Source organism: Gymnoscopelus microlampas (genome assembly GCF_963454915.1).
Source record: "Gymnoscopelus microlampas genome assembly, chromosome: 4".
Classification (NCBI taxonomy): domain Eukaryota; kingdom Metazoa; phylum Chordata; class Actinopteri; order Myctophiformes; family Myctophidae; genus Gymnoscopelus; species Gymnoscopelus microlampas.
Window position 1 is genome coordinate 12,154,358 of NC_139941.1, and position 18,209 is coordinate 12,172,566.

At 45.0% G+C, this 18,209-nt stretch overlaps 1 protein-coding gene across 3 annotated transcripts; it reads right to left on the reverse strand.

Annotated features, from left to right (window-relative positions):
- Positions 1-423: 423 nt before the first annotated feature.
- tmem175 (transmembrane protein 175) lies at positions 424-16,597 on the reverse strand. Of its 3 annotated transcripts, none has more exons than XM_084055170.1 (11): positions 16,396-16,597; positions 15,223-15,378; positions 14,224-14,262; positions 14,023-14,120; positions 13,852-13,903; positions 13,285-13,320; positions 6,379-6,462; positions 5,208-5,372; positions 4,017-4,095; positions 2,510-2,645; positions 424-2,281 (listed from the first exon to the last, which is right to left on the reverse strand). In XM_084055170.1, the coding sequence occupies exons 1-11, from the start codon at positions 16,477-16,479 to the stop codon at positions 1,603-1,605; spliced, it is 1,608 nt and encodes a 535-aa protein (XP_083911296.1). In that variant the 5' UTR covers positions 16,480-16,597; the 3' UTR covers positions 424-1,602. The 3 variants fall into 3 exon arrangements, with proteins under 3 accessions (XP_083911296.1, XP_083911295.1, XP_083911297.1); XM_084055169.1 differs by having other exon boundaries at positions 15,223-15,387; XM_084055171.1 differs by lacking the exon at positions 16,396-16,597 and adding an exon at positions 15,585-15,597 and having other exon boundaries at positions 15,223-15,387.
- Positions 16,598-18,209: the final 1,612 nt, after the last annotated feature.

Here is an 18,209-nt window from a genome sequence, read left to right on the forward strand (position 1 = left end):
GTGCATAAATTACCTCCAGGATAGGCTCTATTCACAGCAGCCATATTATCACTTCCTTCCCAGGTGTCACCAATGATACTAATGAAGGCTCTGTTCCATTTAGTGTAGCACAGTGGTTTCCACGGCCCCCATAACTCTGAGAGTGTACAAATGGAACCAAATGGACCCTTACGGGTCCATTTGGTTCCATTTGTACACTCTCAGAGTTATACACCTGTAAGGGGCCATTTGGAAGCCCATGAGGGTCCCTGGACCCTAACTGTAGACCCACTGGTGTAGCAGAGTGTTTCCAGTGAGCCAACATGCACAATATCAGCACCTTGACTCTGTTTGACCAGAATGGAACAGAGCCTTCCTTAGTATCATTGGCAACACCTGTGAATGTCTTCATAATATGGCTGCTGTGAATAGAGCCTATTAGGTGGGGTCGCGAGTCAATGGCCTCATTATTTTGGGGTCGCGGGCTGAAAAGTCTGGGAACCCATGATCTACAGTACACTCAATTCCACCTCCTGCTCCTCCAAAGTCATTGCACTTTCCCACTGTTCTAACCCTCAATGTCCAGTGGGGGGTTTGACTCTACATCAGACTGTGGCCAGGGGTCGATCACTCCCTGCTATGTCAAAGCCAAAAATGGAAGAATCCATCTCCATCTACATCATCATTTCTCTACTGTGGAACTTTACCCTTCTACATCCAATTGGCACTTAAAAATATTATGGCCATCCACAAGCAGCAACTAATGGGGTCCAAGCACAGAATAGAAGATGGTAAAGAGGAAGGTGATGAATTTGATAAAGATGAAGTTTCCAACACCTGTATTAAAGACAGCTTCCAACTATTACAATTGTACAGACATTCATTTAAGGCCAAATATTCCAACAGCTTCATTAAAAAATACCTGGTTGGGTGATGTTTGGACAAACTGACATTGATTTCAAGCCAAATGTTCACAGAGCCCATGGTCCATGTATTTGGAACCGAAATTGCTATTGGGTGATTTCAAAGTAACTTTACACAGGGTATGTTTCAGGTACTTACAGTTTTGTGATGATTGGCCCAATTTATGTACTGATCCACGCCCTCCATTGGTCGTATCTTCAAAACTAAAGATATCAACAAGTTGTATGTCAGTTTTTATAAGATGGATCCAATAATACTGTATAGGAGGAGTCTGTCTCTCTCCTTTTGCCTCCTCACTTCAGTGTTACCTACACACATGTCTCCACTCCCTCATCAGCCCTGCAGTATCTACTCACCTGCTGTCACTTCCCTCGTTTGTTTGCCCGAACAGTACAAGACGGGACTCCTTCTGCTCATTCTCTACAAGTACTTAAAGCATGTCACAATGTTTCAGTTTTGGCTCCCTAGGCATTTCTTTTTTGTGTGCTTTTCCTTAAATGCCACAGTAGATTTTAAATTGAAACTTATCGTGTTCGATTATTTTGTAATGGGTCCTCACATCAGATTTAAGGTACCGCTCACCTGAATCTAAATAAATAGGATCAATCTAACCCCAAATTCCCCTTAAGGCCATGCATATTTGCAATGCCCATTTCCAGTAACAAACAGTTCACTTTCCAATGGCCACTTCCTTCAAAGCTAAGTGACTAGTGCATTAAAGGGCAATCTAGGGTCTTCCTCCTCCTCCTCCTCCTCTAAAACCGACTGAAGATCTGGTCTATCAGGACAGAACATTAACCGTAAAAGCGCCAAGGCAACACGTACCAACAACCTTAACACCAGAAACGCAAATGGCACCGTGATCTCCATCAGGTGAAAAATAGATGTGCTAAATTTACTCAAAATACATGTTAGAAAAAACGTCCCGAACGCTATACTCGGATACAACGCTAGCTTCGCTAGCATAAAGGCATGCTCAGATCCACCGTATCTCACTTTTGGGTGCAGAGTGTTCCGTTCATCAAACAGTGCAACGATCCAAATGGCTAGCTGGAATATGCCCGCAAAGAAAATGATGACACAGCTGATCTGAATGGCCTCCAGCTCGTTGCGGGAGTTGCGCGGGAACTCGTGGGTTAGCTGGTAGGCTAGAGGCAAACCTCCGACGAAGGCGAGGGAGAAGGTGTTGAGAAGGCCCATGAAACGTGTGGCTTTGGTGACGTGGAGGAAGAGGGAGTGGTGGACGAACCAGAGAAGACCGACAGTGGCGAAGGAGCCGAAGTAAGCCAGGAATTCTGGGCCGTAGGCCTGCAGAGCTGCGACCAGACTGCCACCGTACTGCTTCTGTACCGTGTCTGCATCGGGAATGTTGTCCTCGCTGAGGGCCCCACAGGACATGGAAACGGTGATTAGTTTAGATGTTCTTTCACATGACACATCAATATAAAACACAAAAGAACCGCTCAAGTTGACGGACTTGATGATCCATTGGCACATGTGGCCTGCTGTACTGAAATGTTTCAGTGAAAATAATTTATTTAAAAAAGTTATTTACCTTCCATTAATCCTACTGTATTATGACAAAAAATAAAGGGATTCAACAAACCAAATGTCCAGGATGAGGAGTGTGGCTACGATGGCGTAAACTCCGTCACTGAAAGCCTCCACGCGCTCTTTGCTGAGGGGTTCATTGGGGTGGTACAAAAACATCTGCATGGACTCTGGAGTCTCCTCCCTTTGACCTGAAACAAACATACATTCATATTCTGTAACAAAAAATGTATCTAAGCAGAAAACCAAACTGGAGCCTACAGTATGTTCTAATGGACCCAATGTAGTTATTATTTAGTTATAAGCTCTTTAATACTTTTCATTGGTTAAATATTTATAAATCCACAGATAGACCACTTAACTTTAACTTTAAAAATCTTTCAAAAAATAGCTGAGCTACAAGAACATGCACAGGAGCTCTTAACACATTGTGTGCCAAAAACTGTCCGGACCGTTTTTGAGAATCCATGCGTCATGTGCCATAAACGGTCCGGACCGCTTTTGACCCATTATTTGTTTTATACGTGGGGCCCACGTGGGGCGCTCTAACGAAACTTTGGGATCATCCAAGGAGTCTCTGAGAAGGAGAGGCCGGATGTGGATCCATGTCAAAAAATCCTTCCGGTCAGCCTTTCCAATGTTAACTCCTTGACTAAAAGCTTAACACATTGACCGCCAAGACCGTAGTCCTACGGGCCGTTAAATCCAACCGTTAACCGCCGTACCCGTAGTCCTACGGGGCGGGTGTTTTCCCATGTTAAATCGAACAGGTGCAGATTCCGGATTTTTTTTGCACTTCCGGTTTCGGGGGGGGGGGGGGGGGGGGGGGGCGGACCGGAAACGAAATAATACTGTTTCCGTTTTTTGTCCCGCCTCCGTTTCCTGTCTAGCGATCAACTTTGGATGCGGTTATCTCAGCTTGTTGTTTTGCTCTCCGCATCCCCCACTCTGACGTTTTGCCCTCGTTCTCCAAAATGGAGGGTCGGATCGCGTAGCGGTCTTCGGTGTTTTGTAATGTCGGATCCCGTGTTTGTGTCGAACCAAATGAACGCGGATTTTAAACGGATTTAGCGGGGGCTATGGCGGAATCAAAAAAACAAAAAAGGACAAAAAAAGCTTGGCAGTGGTAAGTGCATTACGAGATTAGACCTTGGCGGTGGATATCTCCATTTCTTTTTAACGTGGTGGAAGCGAGACGTTTTCGATCGGCGATCACTCTGCAATGGAGAATCGCGTTAGAAATATTATTGTTCCAGGCGAACTTAGTCGGGACCCTCCGCCGTCTCGCACGCACGCGTTGTTTACATGCACTTCCGCGTCGGGGCTTCTACGGCACGAAACGTATCAACGTAAGTGGATGGAAGATATGCAGGCACTGAACGTACAATATTTTAATAAACCTCTGGCACACAATGTGTTAACCAGAGTGGAGTTACATGCTCCAGCTTTAGGTGACCACCTACCCACCTTCACGTTGGTCACTTATCCACCTAAAGCTCCTTATTGATAAGATACCAACTTGCTCTACTGCCCAACACTGCATAAGACGAATAATTCCTTACCGATGGCTTTGCTGCGACACCACTTTAACGACTGGGTGATGTATGGCAAGAAGATCACAATGGCTAAGAGCACGTAGGCCTGAGAGACAAAATGAAAACAAAGTTACTAGTAGACACAACAGCTCAGGTGCTCACTGGATGCAGGAATATTAAATTGTTTAATACTTCTGCTCTTATGTTATAATTATGTACTGTAGGGCTGGCCCTACAATCCAAAAGCTGCAATTCATTATAGATCCAGTGGGGGGCAACATTGCAGAGCCCAGCAGTGGATAAAAGTGTTTTGAGTTTCATATGCCCATATAAAACAACAACATTTTAAATGAAAAGTAAGCCTAGTAGCTTGGAAAATGTTAAATCCACAAATTTGCAAATTAACTCTTCAGGTTGTGTGCCAAGAAGTCTAATCTGTCCACATTGTCAGGTAGAAGGGAATTCCTTCTCTTATTGACAATGTAATATCCAGCCTTCGGAAATATGCGTTCCAATAGAAGTTGCAGGGATGCAAAGACAGTGTTTCACTGCCAGTGGCAGTTACGGGTACCGTACTGTTTGCCTTCCACCACGCAAGCTGGCTAAACTACTAACTACCTTGCTTAGTAGTAGTAAAAAGCCAGTCCAATTTAGGTAAGATACTGTATGCTTGACAATTGAAAGGAACTCTAGTATTTAACCCTTTAAGACCGGTAACACATCTGTGTGTCATTTTTAGATTTCTTTGTGCTATTCAAAAACGGAACATCTACAAGCTCATATGAGCTTGTAGATCTGCAATTTTTTGAAAAATCGAAATGTTTTGCAAATCTTTGAATATATACACTTTAAAGCGAACATTTACTCCGATCTGTGCTTCTGGGGGTCCCTAGAACAACATATTTTGAGATGGGGGTCCACGGCCAAATACATATCATTTTGGGGGTGCTTGACATGGAAAGGAAAAGTTGGAGCACCACTGATATAGTAACATAAACGTTTTTTTATATAGCCAAAGAAATCTTAAAATGACACAGATGCGTTCCCGGTCTTAAAGGGTTAAGAAAATATATAATGGGTCAACTTGACTTCTCCTAAACAAAAGGCAGTCAGACTGTCAACTCGATCTATGACGAGCACGCCAGAGAACCCAGCTTGACCCGTTTCTTGTTGCAAATGAATAGACAGAAAGAGAGAACATTTTAAAGCACAACCTACCACTTGGAAGAATATGAACGCAAAGATACTGGCGAAGAAGCACATGATGGGAACCCGCATGATGACCTTGAGGATGTGGTGCTTGTAGAAGGTCTGGTTCTCCGAGATCTGGATCTGCTCGTTCAGAAGGAACGGACGGCTGAACGCATAGACCACAATCACAGCCTGGGGACACATGAGAGAGAGAGAAGATGAAGCTGCACTCCGTAAGATTTATGTCCTTCCCGCGATTCGAACATGCAGGTCTCCTGCACGGAAAACACAATTTCTGTCACACAGAATGCCTGCTCGGGCAGGGGTAGATGTTGCGCTTCATGCTTCAGGCAATACGACTTTTCAACTAGTAGTGGTCTTAAGCGACCATAGGGTTTAAATTGCGTCCTTGCGTCTAAATCTCCCACCTCCTCATCGTGTACCTGAGTACCTCCAATACAATTTATGTGGATAATTATTTATTTTCTTGATCTTAAGTATTCTTCATCCTGCACCCGTGTTTGTTTTGGATGTGCGTGCATTGCTCTGTTAGTACTTGAGCTCAGGTAGCAGAGGCAGGGTGATCTCAAGTGTTCCTTTATTTTGATTAGAAATAAAGGAGAATCATGGCAAACAAACTTTTTCAGGAAATGGAAAAAATAACCTGTGTTCCAATGAATCCTTTACCTTGCATTGGTTAAATAATTATAAAACCCACAGACAGACTTAACCACTTTCACAAATTTTCTAAAATATTTTGAGGGACACTCTTATGCAACGAAGTAGGGCATTCATTTGCAAAACAAAAACAAGCCTAAAAAGTTGAAATATGGAGATATAAGATTTCTGCCCGACATCAACGATATGTTAGTGAATACACAAATGTTAAATTAGATTTAATTAGAGAAATCAAAGTAGGCCTTCTCTGCTCCAGTCATACATGTAAACATGAAAAAGATCATCAATGCGCTCATGAAAGTCACCTGAGAAGCTATCAGCTGGGTGAAACTGTAAAAGCAATGTATCCTCCCTCAGGGCCCAGAAAATATTCCCCTTTTCCCTATTTAAATCAGAGGAACTAGGGGAAATAGGCAAAACAACTGAAATACAAGTCTTTTTTTTTTAAAGAAGATCACAGGCATTTCCTAGTGGTTTTGATTCCTCTCTGTTCATTTTGCACAGCAGACTCCTTCCTTACCTGAATTAAACCTATCACCATGACGCACGCACAGAACAACAGGATCCCCAAGATGTTGTTAGGGAAGGTTGCCATGAGGCTGAACTGCAGGGGAAAGAAAAAGACAACCTTGTTACGAGTGTGGAAAAACAATACCAGTTGGTAGTCCACGCTTTCTATTCTGTTGTGAACAGGAGAATTAAATGGCTTTATGTTTCATTCTGAACCCTGTTTAACCCATTAAAACCGGGAATGCATCTGTGTAACCACTCTGTCTTTAGCCATTCAAAAATAGCAGATCTACAAGCTCATAGCGTGGCACCGAGTGCCGCACTATGAGCTTGTAGATCTGCTAATTTTTTTAAAAATTGTGACTATTTTTGCAAATCTTTGAATATATATATTTTTTAAAGCGAACATCTTTAACTCAACTCTTTGCTTCTAGGGGGTCCCTGGAACAACATATTGTGAGATGAGGGTCCACGGCCAAATACATATCATTTTGGGGTCCTTGACATGAAAAAGCTTGTATATCTGCTATTTTTGAATAGCCAAAGAAATCTAAAAATGTTGATGCGTTCTCTGTCTTTATGGGTTAAACAATATGAACCAGACGAGTAAAAAGCAAGTGTGAAGGAGGCATGGTCATGACATTCAATGTTTAGTCACATGCAACTACAACTACTAACGAGAGTTATGCATATAACTAAGGTTCTACGAATTCCGGATGACCGCCAGAGGCAGTGTTTTCAACACCTGGATATCCATCGCGCGCTCGCGCATAGGTCGAATATTAATACCAACAAAGTCACTCGTGACCTGTGTACGCGCACGTCACCTATATAGGTACGGTGGACACAGCGATCATCCTCTTGAAATCTTTTCGTCGAGAATGAGATTCCGAGTGACAGTCAACTCTGGCGGTCATCCGGAATTCGTGGAACCTTAGTTATATGCATAACTCTCGTTCTACTTCATTCCTTCTGACCGCCAGAGGCAGTGTTTTCAACACCTGGATGACTAATACCAACATAGTCACGAGGAATCTGCGCTTACCAAGGTCGGTTTGCAGACAGAATGAACAGACAACAACAAAGCCGTCGCTGCGAGACGGCCAGGTTGACTATATATATATATATATATATACAGGAGCGGGCAAAAACCCATGAAAGATGAAGCCCATTCGGCTGCATCTCCTGGCCTGCTCCAAGCCTGTATCACTGAGGGAGAGGCTCTGGCAACACCCGCGGTCAAGAAATACCTTGGGGGAAACCTAGAGGTCCACTGAAGACGTACATTTGCCTGAACGCAGCAATGAAAGTCTCCATTAAGCCAAGGCACAGCTGTGCCCTTCATCACAGACAAATACAACCAAACTCCAGCCATCACAGCTATGTCCTGCCACAGAGCCCGGACGGGACACAATAGGCAGGTACTAGAATGCAGTTTCTCCCATCCTTGGTTGAGGAGCAAACTAACAAATAAATAGGCTAGCTGACGTGAAAGGCAGAAAGCCTCTGAGGACGTAAGGAGGGGTTGGCCATATGGTAAACCCAGACCCATCGGAGTCCCACTTTAACAGTCTCTGGCAATGGCCAGGGCATGAAGCCCACCTACTCACTTCTGCCGATGAAGCAGTGAGGACAAAGAGCACTAACAGATGGTCATCTGAGAGAAGCCTGATGTACCGGCTGGGGACAAAGCTTCCAATACCACAGGCAAGCATCATGAAGGCACCCATACAACCTGTGGGAGCCACACGCGGAGAGCATCTCAATGGTAGAGAGGCTGAACCCTTCATTTAACATCCTCCGCGGAAATCTAGAGCGGCATAAGCACAGAGCAACGCTCCAATCTATACAGTGGTCCCAACTAGAGCACAGTTTACACTCGCTGGCGTGCAACGCCCTAGTATATCAAAGCGGCAGGGTGAGAAACACCCTCAACGCTAACCCTTATTGTTTTATTTCTATTGTCGTCCAGCGACCAGCAGCAGCGGGGCGGGACACACCCCCAATGCTTGCGGTATATCAAAGCGGCAGGGGGAGAAACACCCTCAACGCTAATCCTTATTGCTTTGGTACGATGTACGAAAATCCAGTAATGTTCGGACAATAGTCTTGAATTTCAGTGGTCAATGACGCAGCTGAAGGTTAGGAGTGAGGATGCCACATACACCTCCCCCCCCAAACTGTGACAGGAGATCTTGTCTCCGTGGAGAGGCCAAGGCACTTCATTGAGAAGCTGCAGTAGGCCAGAGCATCTTGCCCTAACGGACTGGTCTGTCCCGGCAGGGAGACCTACAGTCAACAACGCGTTATGCCCTCAAGGCTAACGGTACTACCGCTCTGCCATACCTATGCACGTGACCCGAACTGCTATCGGATCCAAGAGGCTTCCAGTGGGAAACACGTCCGCAGCCTGGACTGTACACCCAACAAGCGCATTGCTATGAAATTTGCAAGATGAGGCAAGGCCCACAGAAGGAGCTTCCAAGCCTCCTGCAGAGACTGACTGGGTCAAGCGCCCCAGAAGACAGACTGTTGACATATTGTGTTATTGAACACGTCATAAACATCTTGAGGGCCAGGTGCACTGCATGCAGGTCCAGTGCATCAACGACACTGGCTGAGACCCTCACCATTCTGTTGCAGTCTTGGGGTTCGAGGCCCAAGCCACAAATATATATATGAGTAAATCAAGTAGGTCAAGCAGAAACCTTCCAATTGAACTGAACTGCCTGTTCACGGTGCCCTATGCTGCAAGGCATGTTGGGTAGCAGCCCCAAACGTCTGGCCTGGAATGACAGGCAGAGAGAGTCTGAAGTGTCTCACTGCCTCTCCATGAGAGTGGGGCCTGTTGGAATGGTCCACACTCCTTTCCCCCTTTTTATTCACATTTGTACATGCGTGAAATTCATCCGCTGTATCTATTACCCATCCTAGAACTACTAGGAGCAGTGAGCAGCCATTCACCGGCGCTCAGGGGGGGCAATTAGGGGCTCAGATAGGGGGACACATCGACCCATTGCTGGCCTGGCATCAAACCCGGGACATCCAGAGGCTCTGGCTCCCCATGCAGGCCACTAACCACTCAGTTATGGCCACCTTAGAAAAGCCACACGTGGCACTGACCTTATGCAAGTAGACAGTCTGCTGATTCTCTAATCATGCAAGCAAACGCCTAGAGTGATAGGCGCTGCATAGGCGCTGTACAGGCGCTGTGTCTGCGTATCAACACTCGCATGCCGGAGGGCTAGGGCGAGGTAGTTAAGGGAATGTCCAATACATCCCATTCCAGCTGCTGTGGCATGGCTCTAGGTAGCAGACCAGAGACTAACACTGTGGCCATGAGCAACAGTCATCCAGCTCAACAGCTTCATCTAGTGACACCACCAGAGAAGCAATGTTTACAGTTTAGGCATTTAGCAGGCGCTCTTAATCCGGATCGACTTACAGTAAGGTAAGTAAAGTAAGCAATGTTGGCATCAACCACTAGCCTTAGGTCTAGGCCATATTGGGCTGTACTCCCCATGGCTGACCAATTAGCTAAACATTCACAGCCATAGCCTGTGTCAGGCACCATAGTCAGGACATGACTGGCGCAAGTAATGGACCCTCTCTTCTGGGACCAGCCATTGTTGCAATAATCCATGGGCAACAGCAACAGAGTGAGACACTCAATACTACTGATGACGTAGCCATAGCGAAAGCGAGAATCATTCAGGCTACAGTGTCAAGGACACAGTATGATAGTTAAGAAGTGGTGAAGCCGAACACTTCCCTCGTCATATAGAATTATTTAAGACTATTGCACTATCAAGCACATAGTATTATCTGGATAGCAGCAGAGCGACATACACTCACGCTATGATATCAAGTATTCACAGTATACTGCATATGTTGAATAGCAGTAGTGAGTACCAGGTACACACAGTATTAGTGGGTAACAGCAGAAGAGCGAGATACTCAGTGCTATTGATAACGTAGCCATAGCAAAAGAGCGAGAATCGTTCAAGCTACAGCGTCAAGTACCTATGTACTTGTTAACGTATTCCGTTGCCTTGGACCCCAGGAAGAATAGCTGCTGGCTGTCCTTTCGCCGCAGCTAGTGGGGATCTATTGCCAATAAACAAGTTTATTGATTATCAGTACACCGAGTACAATGTTACTAATATGCAACGTCGTCGTAGCAAGGAGCGAGAACCACTCAAGCCACAGTGTCATGTCATGTGTCAAATACACACAGTATGATAACCAAGTGATGGCAAAGCGAGACACACTTGAACCATACTAGCACTATAATTCCATTTTACTGCCAAGCACAAACAGTATAATCCGAATAGCAGCAGAGTCACACTCAAGCTATGATCCGTACTCGAACTGTGAGGTTAAGCACACACAGTGGCAGTATTGGCATACCCCTGTATATCACGGGCAAAATATGCTGCATCAGTACCGAGCAGCGTTTACCACTTGACATGTGTTTTGGCGCTCAGTGGAGTTGTGACCTGTATGCACACCGCTGTCCGGTAGTGTGCCATTCTCTGAACATAGCACCAAGTACATGCGGTAATAGGTACACAGTATATCGTCCAACAACGACAGAGCAAAGCACCCTCTGGGTGTCCTTTATTAGCTGCAGCCATCGCGCTAACAAGCGCCACATGTCTGGTAGATAGAATGTCTGCGTTAGAGTGAGAACCACTCTTAGCCAAAACATTCACAGAAGAGCACTCATACAATGGTGTAACGTAACTGAGTACATGTACTCAGTACTGTACTTAAGTACAATTCCGCTTTAGGTATTTGTACTTATGGAGTCAGTTCTCCGCCACTGCGCTCATTAACGCTTTGGTCGTCTCCTCGAGGCGAAAGAACACCTTCTATGAGACACCTTAACCAGTCAATCTGGCTCCACCGCCGTCGTGTCATCGAGGGGAGAGCACCGCCTATGAGACATCAGTCAGGCGATCAAGTTCTGCCGCGGTCTCTCAAAGCGGCAGAGCAGACTATGCACTCTCAACGCCTTTGTCCAGCGACAAGCAGTAGCGGAGCAAGACACACTCCCAGTGCTAGCGGTATATTCCAGTGGGCGCACGCCGCAGTGGCGTGGTCCCTCCAAAAGCGGCAGAGCGAGACACACTCTCAACGCTAATACTTTCCACTCCTTTCGTCCAGCGACAAGCGGTAGCGGAGCGAAACACACTCCCAATGCTCACGTTATATGGACGGTGGGCCGCCTGCCATGGTTTATCAAGCGGCAGAGCGAGATGCACTCTCAGCGCTAATCGTTTTCCCTTCTTTCGTCCAGTGACAAGCAGTAGTGGAGCGACCAGCAGCAGCGGAGCGAGACACACTCCCAATGCTTGCGGTATATTAAGCGGCAGAGCGAGACACACTCTCAACGCTGATACTCTATCCTTCTTTCGTCCAGCGACAAGCAGTAGTGGAGTGAGAAACACTTACTACGCTGACGCCATGTTGCGGCGCTGACGCCATGTTGCGGTGGTCCGCACGTGGATCCTCAAAGCGGCAGAATGGGATACACTCAGCGCTAACACTTTCCACTTCCTTCGTCCAGCGACAAGCAGTAGCGGAGTGAGAAACACTGTCAGGAGACTCCAGCAGGATCCAAGACACAGCTCCTGGTATAATATGACTTAGTCATCAAGTCCTTCACACTTCCCCCAATGGGGAGACGGCCCTTTGCAGCACCCCCCCCCCCCCTCTCAGTAGAGAGAGAGAAAGCGGAGAGAGCCTCAGGCAGGGGGGGTTAGCCTAAATGCTAGCGTGCTTCATTAGACCTAGCTTGGCTATTAAGTTCTATTATTTGGCCATGTTCACACTGACTTCAATCTTAGCTATTGTTGGGAAGACCCGTGTGGTGTCACAAAATGTTGCCACCACTTATATAAAACACATTAAAGCGTTTAGCGTCGCAGATTCTGTGACGCCTGCCGCAAGCGGCTATATTATGACTTTAGTCATTTCTTGTTTTTTCCCCTTTTTTTCTCCTCTTCCGTCCAGCGACCAGCAGTAGCCGAGCGAGATACACCCCCACTGCTAATTGCTAACGGTACATTACGGTGGGCCGCGCACCGCGGTCCCTCACGCTAATTTTATTTACTTATTTCTGTAAACACAGCCCAAACATTCACTCACCGTCGCCAATGTACAGCTATGGCTCCACGTTATCCGTGTCAGGAGTCAGGACAAACCGCAACGGTGCAGCGGGCAGCCCACGCTGCTATTGTTGTTATGTTGTCCAGCGACCAGCCGCTGCGGGGCGAGACACATTCCCAATGCTTGCGGTACGCTACTCGATGCTCTTGTAGTTAGCCACCAAGCCATTGCAGTTAGCTACCAACGCTAGCAGGCAGCAGCTAACTCCATTCACCGTCGTGACTCGTGCAGGGCTGTTTGTACATGCTTTTTTGTTTTGTTTTTCTCCTTCCTTCTGTCGTTCCCTTCCGACAGCCCCTGTGAACGGGGTAACGTAATTCCATGGTAGCAGACTACGCAGTCTCTGGAGGACGGAGAGTCCGTAGCCCCAGCCGTGTTGGCTGCGAGACTCCACGCGCAGCTGCGAGTAATCGACCTACGCCCCGGAGGCGAAAAGATGAAAGAGGATGATCGCTGTGTCCACCGTACCTATATAGGTGACGTGCGCGTACACAGGTCACGAGTGACTTTGTTGGTATTAATATTCGACCTATGCGCGAGCGCGCGATGGATATCCAGGTGTTGAAAACACTGCCTCTGGCGGTCAGAAGGAATGAAGTAGAAAGCTATTTAACCAAACAGGTTGACTGAGTGAGAACACACTCTTACAGCAGTGTATAATGATGTACCCTTTCACAGACCCACAGCTGCCTAACATTATTACAATGCCTGTGAGCAGCACTCTCAGTCGACTTATACTCACTGTGTAAGGTAGAAACGTTATTATCATCATGCAGGCCTGAAACAGAACCGAGAGCAGAACTTAAAATTAGAACAGAGGGAACCTTTCCACCAGAGAAAAACAGACATTACTATTTTATCCACCCTCTACTACCATTCAAGGCATGACATAACTCTAACGTACATTTGGCCCATATTAGTTACTAGAGGTTCGGCCCTCATACCTACGTCGCACTGCCGATCCGACCCATATGTCTGAGTCATATGGGTGACTTGGATACAAGATGAACAAGTGAAATTGGAAGTGATTACACAAAGACATTAGCAGACAAAATTAGAACTGGAACACTAAAGTGAAGCTGATAAATGGGCACTATCTCCTGATTGGATGAAATTTCCAACCCATCTGAACATTAACTTTCTGTTCATTGAAGAGCTAGAGAGACCCCTGTTACTGAACAAACACTCTATAGTAATGATTACTATAAAAACATATAATTATAGCTTCAAATTTATAATGAAAAACATTTTGTTTCAACCAAAACATATAACTAACATCACCTAAAAGTCAAGGCTGCTTGACACTTACGAGGTTCAGAAGTGCAAGACTATCGTCAATTCGTTCAATGACTTGAAACAATCTGTGAAAACATAAAACAGAATGGAATGAATGAATGACAAACATGTTAGAAACAAAAACCCTGTTACATAAAAGATCATGTGAAACAAAACTGAAAATCTATAAAGTTATAACATATACCTAACATGAGCAGCCCATGCCATAGTGACAATCATGAATGTCATCAAGTATACAGCGATCTTTGTTGACAGCATCAGTTGAATGCTTTCCCTTAATTCCTAACAGACAAACACACATGGATTCAGTATGTCATAGAACCTTATTATTTACAGCAATTTGTTTGTTCTGCATCAAGAGTGTGTTATACCAGCTCATTATTACCTCGTTATCTTCAATCTTGGTATGTGCAACAGGTAATATCTAGGGGAAAAAAGGAAAAAAAGCAGTTAGGTAAGTGTAACAGGTGGAAAACGTGTGTTGTTAAACTGGGGGGGAGGGGTTCACAAAATGGGACGCATCATCCAAATGCATATCATTATATTATACCCTTAATTATCTATTTGTGTTTTTTTTCTTTAAAACTTTTGTAACCCATTTTTCACCCAGTGCCAATGCCTAAGCTGTTATCCTGGCCGCTACTCTCCCTCTGCCAGTCTGGGGAGAGCCCCGAACTGAGCTCATGCTTCCTTCAATGCATGAGGAGTGAGCAGGCCGCTTCTTATCACCTGACAGGGGGGAGTTTCCCCAGTAGGACGTAGCGCGTGGAAGGAACACGTTATTCCAACCAGTTCTTTTCCCCTCCATCAGGCGCCCCGGCTGACCAGGGGGAGGGAGTATAGAGAACAGGATTACTGCATGTTTTTGTGAGGGTACCTACCCTAGGGGACACGGGGAGAACATGCAAAACTCCACACAGAAAGGCCCTTTCGCCAACCCCACCTGTATTATAAATCAGTGTTTATGTCCTTGACTCCTTATTGTCCTGACATAATAAATGTAACGTTAACGTTTGTAATGTCGTCCTTACCATGACAGTAGCTATAATAGTAATGTGGTGTTGTAATGCAGTCCTACCATGACAGTAGCTATACTAGATCATAATAATGAGTTGTAATGCAGTCCTACCATGACAGTAGCTATACTAGATCATAATAATGAGTTGTAATGCAGTCCTACCATGACAGTAGCTACAATATATCATAATAATGTGTTGTAATGCAGTCCTACCATGACAGTAGCTATAATATATCATAATAATGTGTTGTAATGCAGTCCTACCATGACAGTAGCTATAATAGATCATAATAATGAGTTGTAATGCAGTCCTACCATGACAGTAGCTATAATAGATCATAATAATGTGTTGTAATGCAGTCCTACCATGACAGTAGCTATAATAGAGATGAGTGCATCGCTGTAGGCCAGCAGTCTGTGAGAGGACTGTGTGCTGCTGTGTCCAGCAGGCGCTGCATGATGATGATGATGGTCCATCATCATGATGATGTTCCTCCTCTGCTTCTCCATGTCCTCCTCCTCCTGGTAGGCCTGTCACAGTTATTACATCATTTGCATAATCGGAATTATTGTTTACAAAGCCCTAAAAGGCAAACAGAAATGTTTTTTTTGTTGTATTCTTATTCCAATGTTCCAAGCCAAATGAACAAAAAAAAATATTTATAATCTCCAATTATTTACATGGCAATTAATCTATTATGACATGATGATTGTGGTGCCAGCCCTACCTCCTGGTCCACAACAACCATATCATCTTATACATATTATCATATTATCTAATAATATGTCATGATAATGGTGGTGCTGGTGCCAGGCTGACAGCCCCACAACAACCACATTAATCTAGCCTTAGGCTTTAAGCATTGGATCAAGACTATCATCATAGATGCTTATCGAGTCTGTCTTTTACTTTCGTATCTGGGCTTGGCCTGCGCCCCCCAGTGCGTCCTGCACTTTCACCAGTAAAGCCCGTACTTCTCCGTACACGTACAAAACAAATATATAAGGCGCTTGCCCGGTTGCCCCAAATGTTAAGTCACGCTTCGGAGTCTTTGTGCAATGTATTAGTCCGTATTTTTCAATGAAGAAGTGTTTTAATCCCGTCTGTGGCCGAACGCCATTTTATCCCCGTTTTACTTCCTGTTTATATTGAGTGTAATTCTGGCTTTCACCGGACGCGCCCCGTCACTACCGCCCATTGAGAAATACAGGGAATAAGACACAGACGGGATTAAAACACATAGCTATTGAAAAATGCAGACTAATACATTGCACAAAGACTCCGAAACGTGACTTAACATTTGGGCCAACCGGGTAAGCAGTAAGCACCTTATATATATTTTTTTGTACATGTACGGAGAAGTACAGGCTTCACTGGTGAAAGTGCAGGACGCACTGGGGGGTGCTAGCCAAGACTAATATCGTAGATATAAAAATGTAAAAATCAATAAAATACATCTCTGATAGTCTTGATCCAAGGCTAACATGAATCTATTATATCGTGATGATGGTGGTGCCAGGCTGCCAGCCTTACTGTACCTCCTGGTCCACAACAACCACATCATCTTCATGCTGTTCAACCACCTCACTGTCCTCATGCAGCTGGTTCTGGTTCTCCCCCATGACGGAGGACACGCACGACACCGTGGACGGGTAGGGCGAGGACGGATACGGACACGGCGTGCACGCCGTGGGGTCGTGTAATGTAATGTGTGTCTAATGTTATGTATCTCTCCACTTGTTTGCAAACACACACTGAAGTCAGCTGACTGAAGAAACCCGGAAGCACCGTCCGGCGGTGACGTTTTTCCCCTGCGTGCGCGTGCGCACGAGCAGGGAGGTTTTCCATGTGAATACCATAGACTGTATAAATGATGGGTGAATACCTGCTTAGATTTTGATTGACTGAATCTTTTATTAGACAGAAATGTAGAACAGCACGAGTACAGACGTACAGTCAAACATTTTGTCTAAAAGGATAACACCAAAAAATGTGTTATGGGGGGGGGGGGGGGGGGGGGGGGTAAAGAAAGTGGGGGGGGGGGGGGGTTGCCTATGTTAGTGAAAATTAAGGTCATTTTCAGGAAATTCCATCTCATCAAGGGTTATTTGCCATCATTCTGTGAATGTAGTCTAAACTTCTTCAGGCCTTGGTTTACAGATGGAAAACTAAGGCCCAAACGAGGTCCTTTTCAAATAAGGTCATTTCCAGGAAATTCCATCTCATCAAGGTCTTATTTTGTTTGTCCTGCCCATGGACACTGAAGTGGATGTGCGTGCATTGTCTTGTCAAGAAGCTGTCTATTCACAGTCAGTAACTTACAGGGTTAAAAGTCAAAATCCTCACCTACTGTACTGTATTGTTGTAGGTTTGGCCCCAGGCCCACTGTCATGTTATGACCTGACAGTAGTACTGTTCTTGAATACCATTCCTTCAGAGGCTGGAGATGAGAGGTATGATTAAAAAAGGCGCGGGCGGCTGGGCACCTAGGCTGGTAAAGTGTGCTCATGATGCCAAGAGTCACACGATTTACAAGAAGCCAGGCAGAGTTTCTAGTAAAAGTGGTGTATTACTGCATTACACTAGACTAGAGCTATGGGTCCACACATTATTTTCATCAGTAATGAGTTGGTGCAGGTTATGGTGTGACTTGGTGTCATGCCACACTGCTTATGTATGATTATAGAGACCTGGCATTGTAAAGTCAATGCTAATGCTGGTGTAAGTGACATATGTTTGTGAAAAAAAGAAAGAAAAGAAAGTCTATATTCTGATAGTAATCATTGCTATAGTATCGAGTGTTTGTTCAGTAACAGGACTCTCCCCATCTCTCCTGTATATTTGGTGAACAGAAAATATAATGAATAAAATGTTCTGGTTGGGATACCAATTTAATCAAATCAGGAGAGAGAAACCTAAACCAAAATTCATCATAGTGTCACACAAAAGTAGCAAAATAGCAGATAGGGTTTTCTTTTCTTTTTTAGTTGTTGGTTACACATGACCTTAACCACTTTTACTTCCACTATTGAATCTCTATTATTAAATGATAATTGGATCCATTGGAACACAGGTTCTTTAACAGTTTTGGACATGTATGCATTTAGTCTGAACATTTAGTAATTGTTCTGTGCTTATACTAGATTGTTCAGTGGTGGGAAAAGTACTCTGTTAAAAGTCTGGAATTAAAAATGTCAACAGGGGGTCCGGGACCCCTAGGGAGTCCTCGGAGTACCTATGGGGGTCCGCCAAATCTTTGTGTGATGGGGAACATTAGCTGAAAAATAGCTGATCTACAAGCTCACAGCGCCTCACGCTGCAAGGCGTTGTGAGCTTGTCGATCGGCTATTTT

What these genes read in the sequence shown, in the direction of transcription:
- tmem175 (XM_084055169.1), bottom strand. Translation starts at nt 16,479, where the DNA reads ATGGGGGAGAACCAGAACCAGCTGCATGAGGACAGTGAGGTGGTTGAA. An exon ending in CCAAGATTGAAGATAACGAG is followed by an intron (nt 14,121 to 14,223) that starts GTAATAATGAGC and finishes TTTGTCTGTTAG; the next exon opens with GAATTAAGGGAAAGCATTCA. An exon ending in CGTTCATATTCTTCCAAGTG is followed by an intron (nt 4,096 to 5,207) that starts GTAGGTTGTGCT and finishes TTTGTCTCTCAG; the next exon opens with GCCTACGTGCTCTTAGCCAT.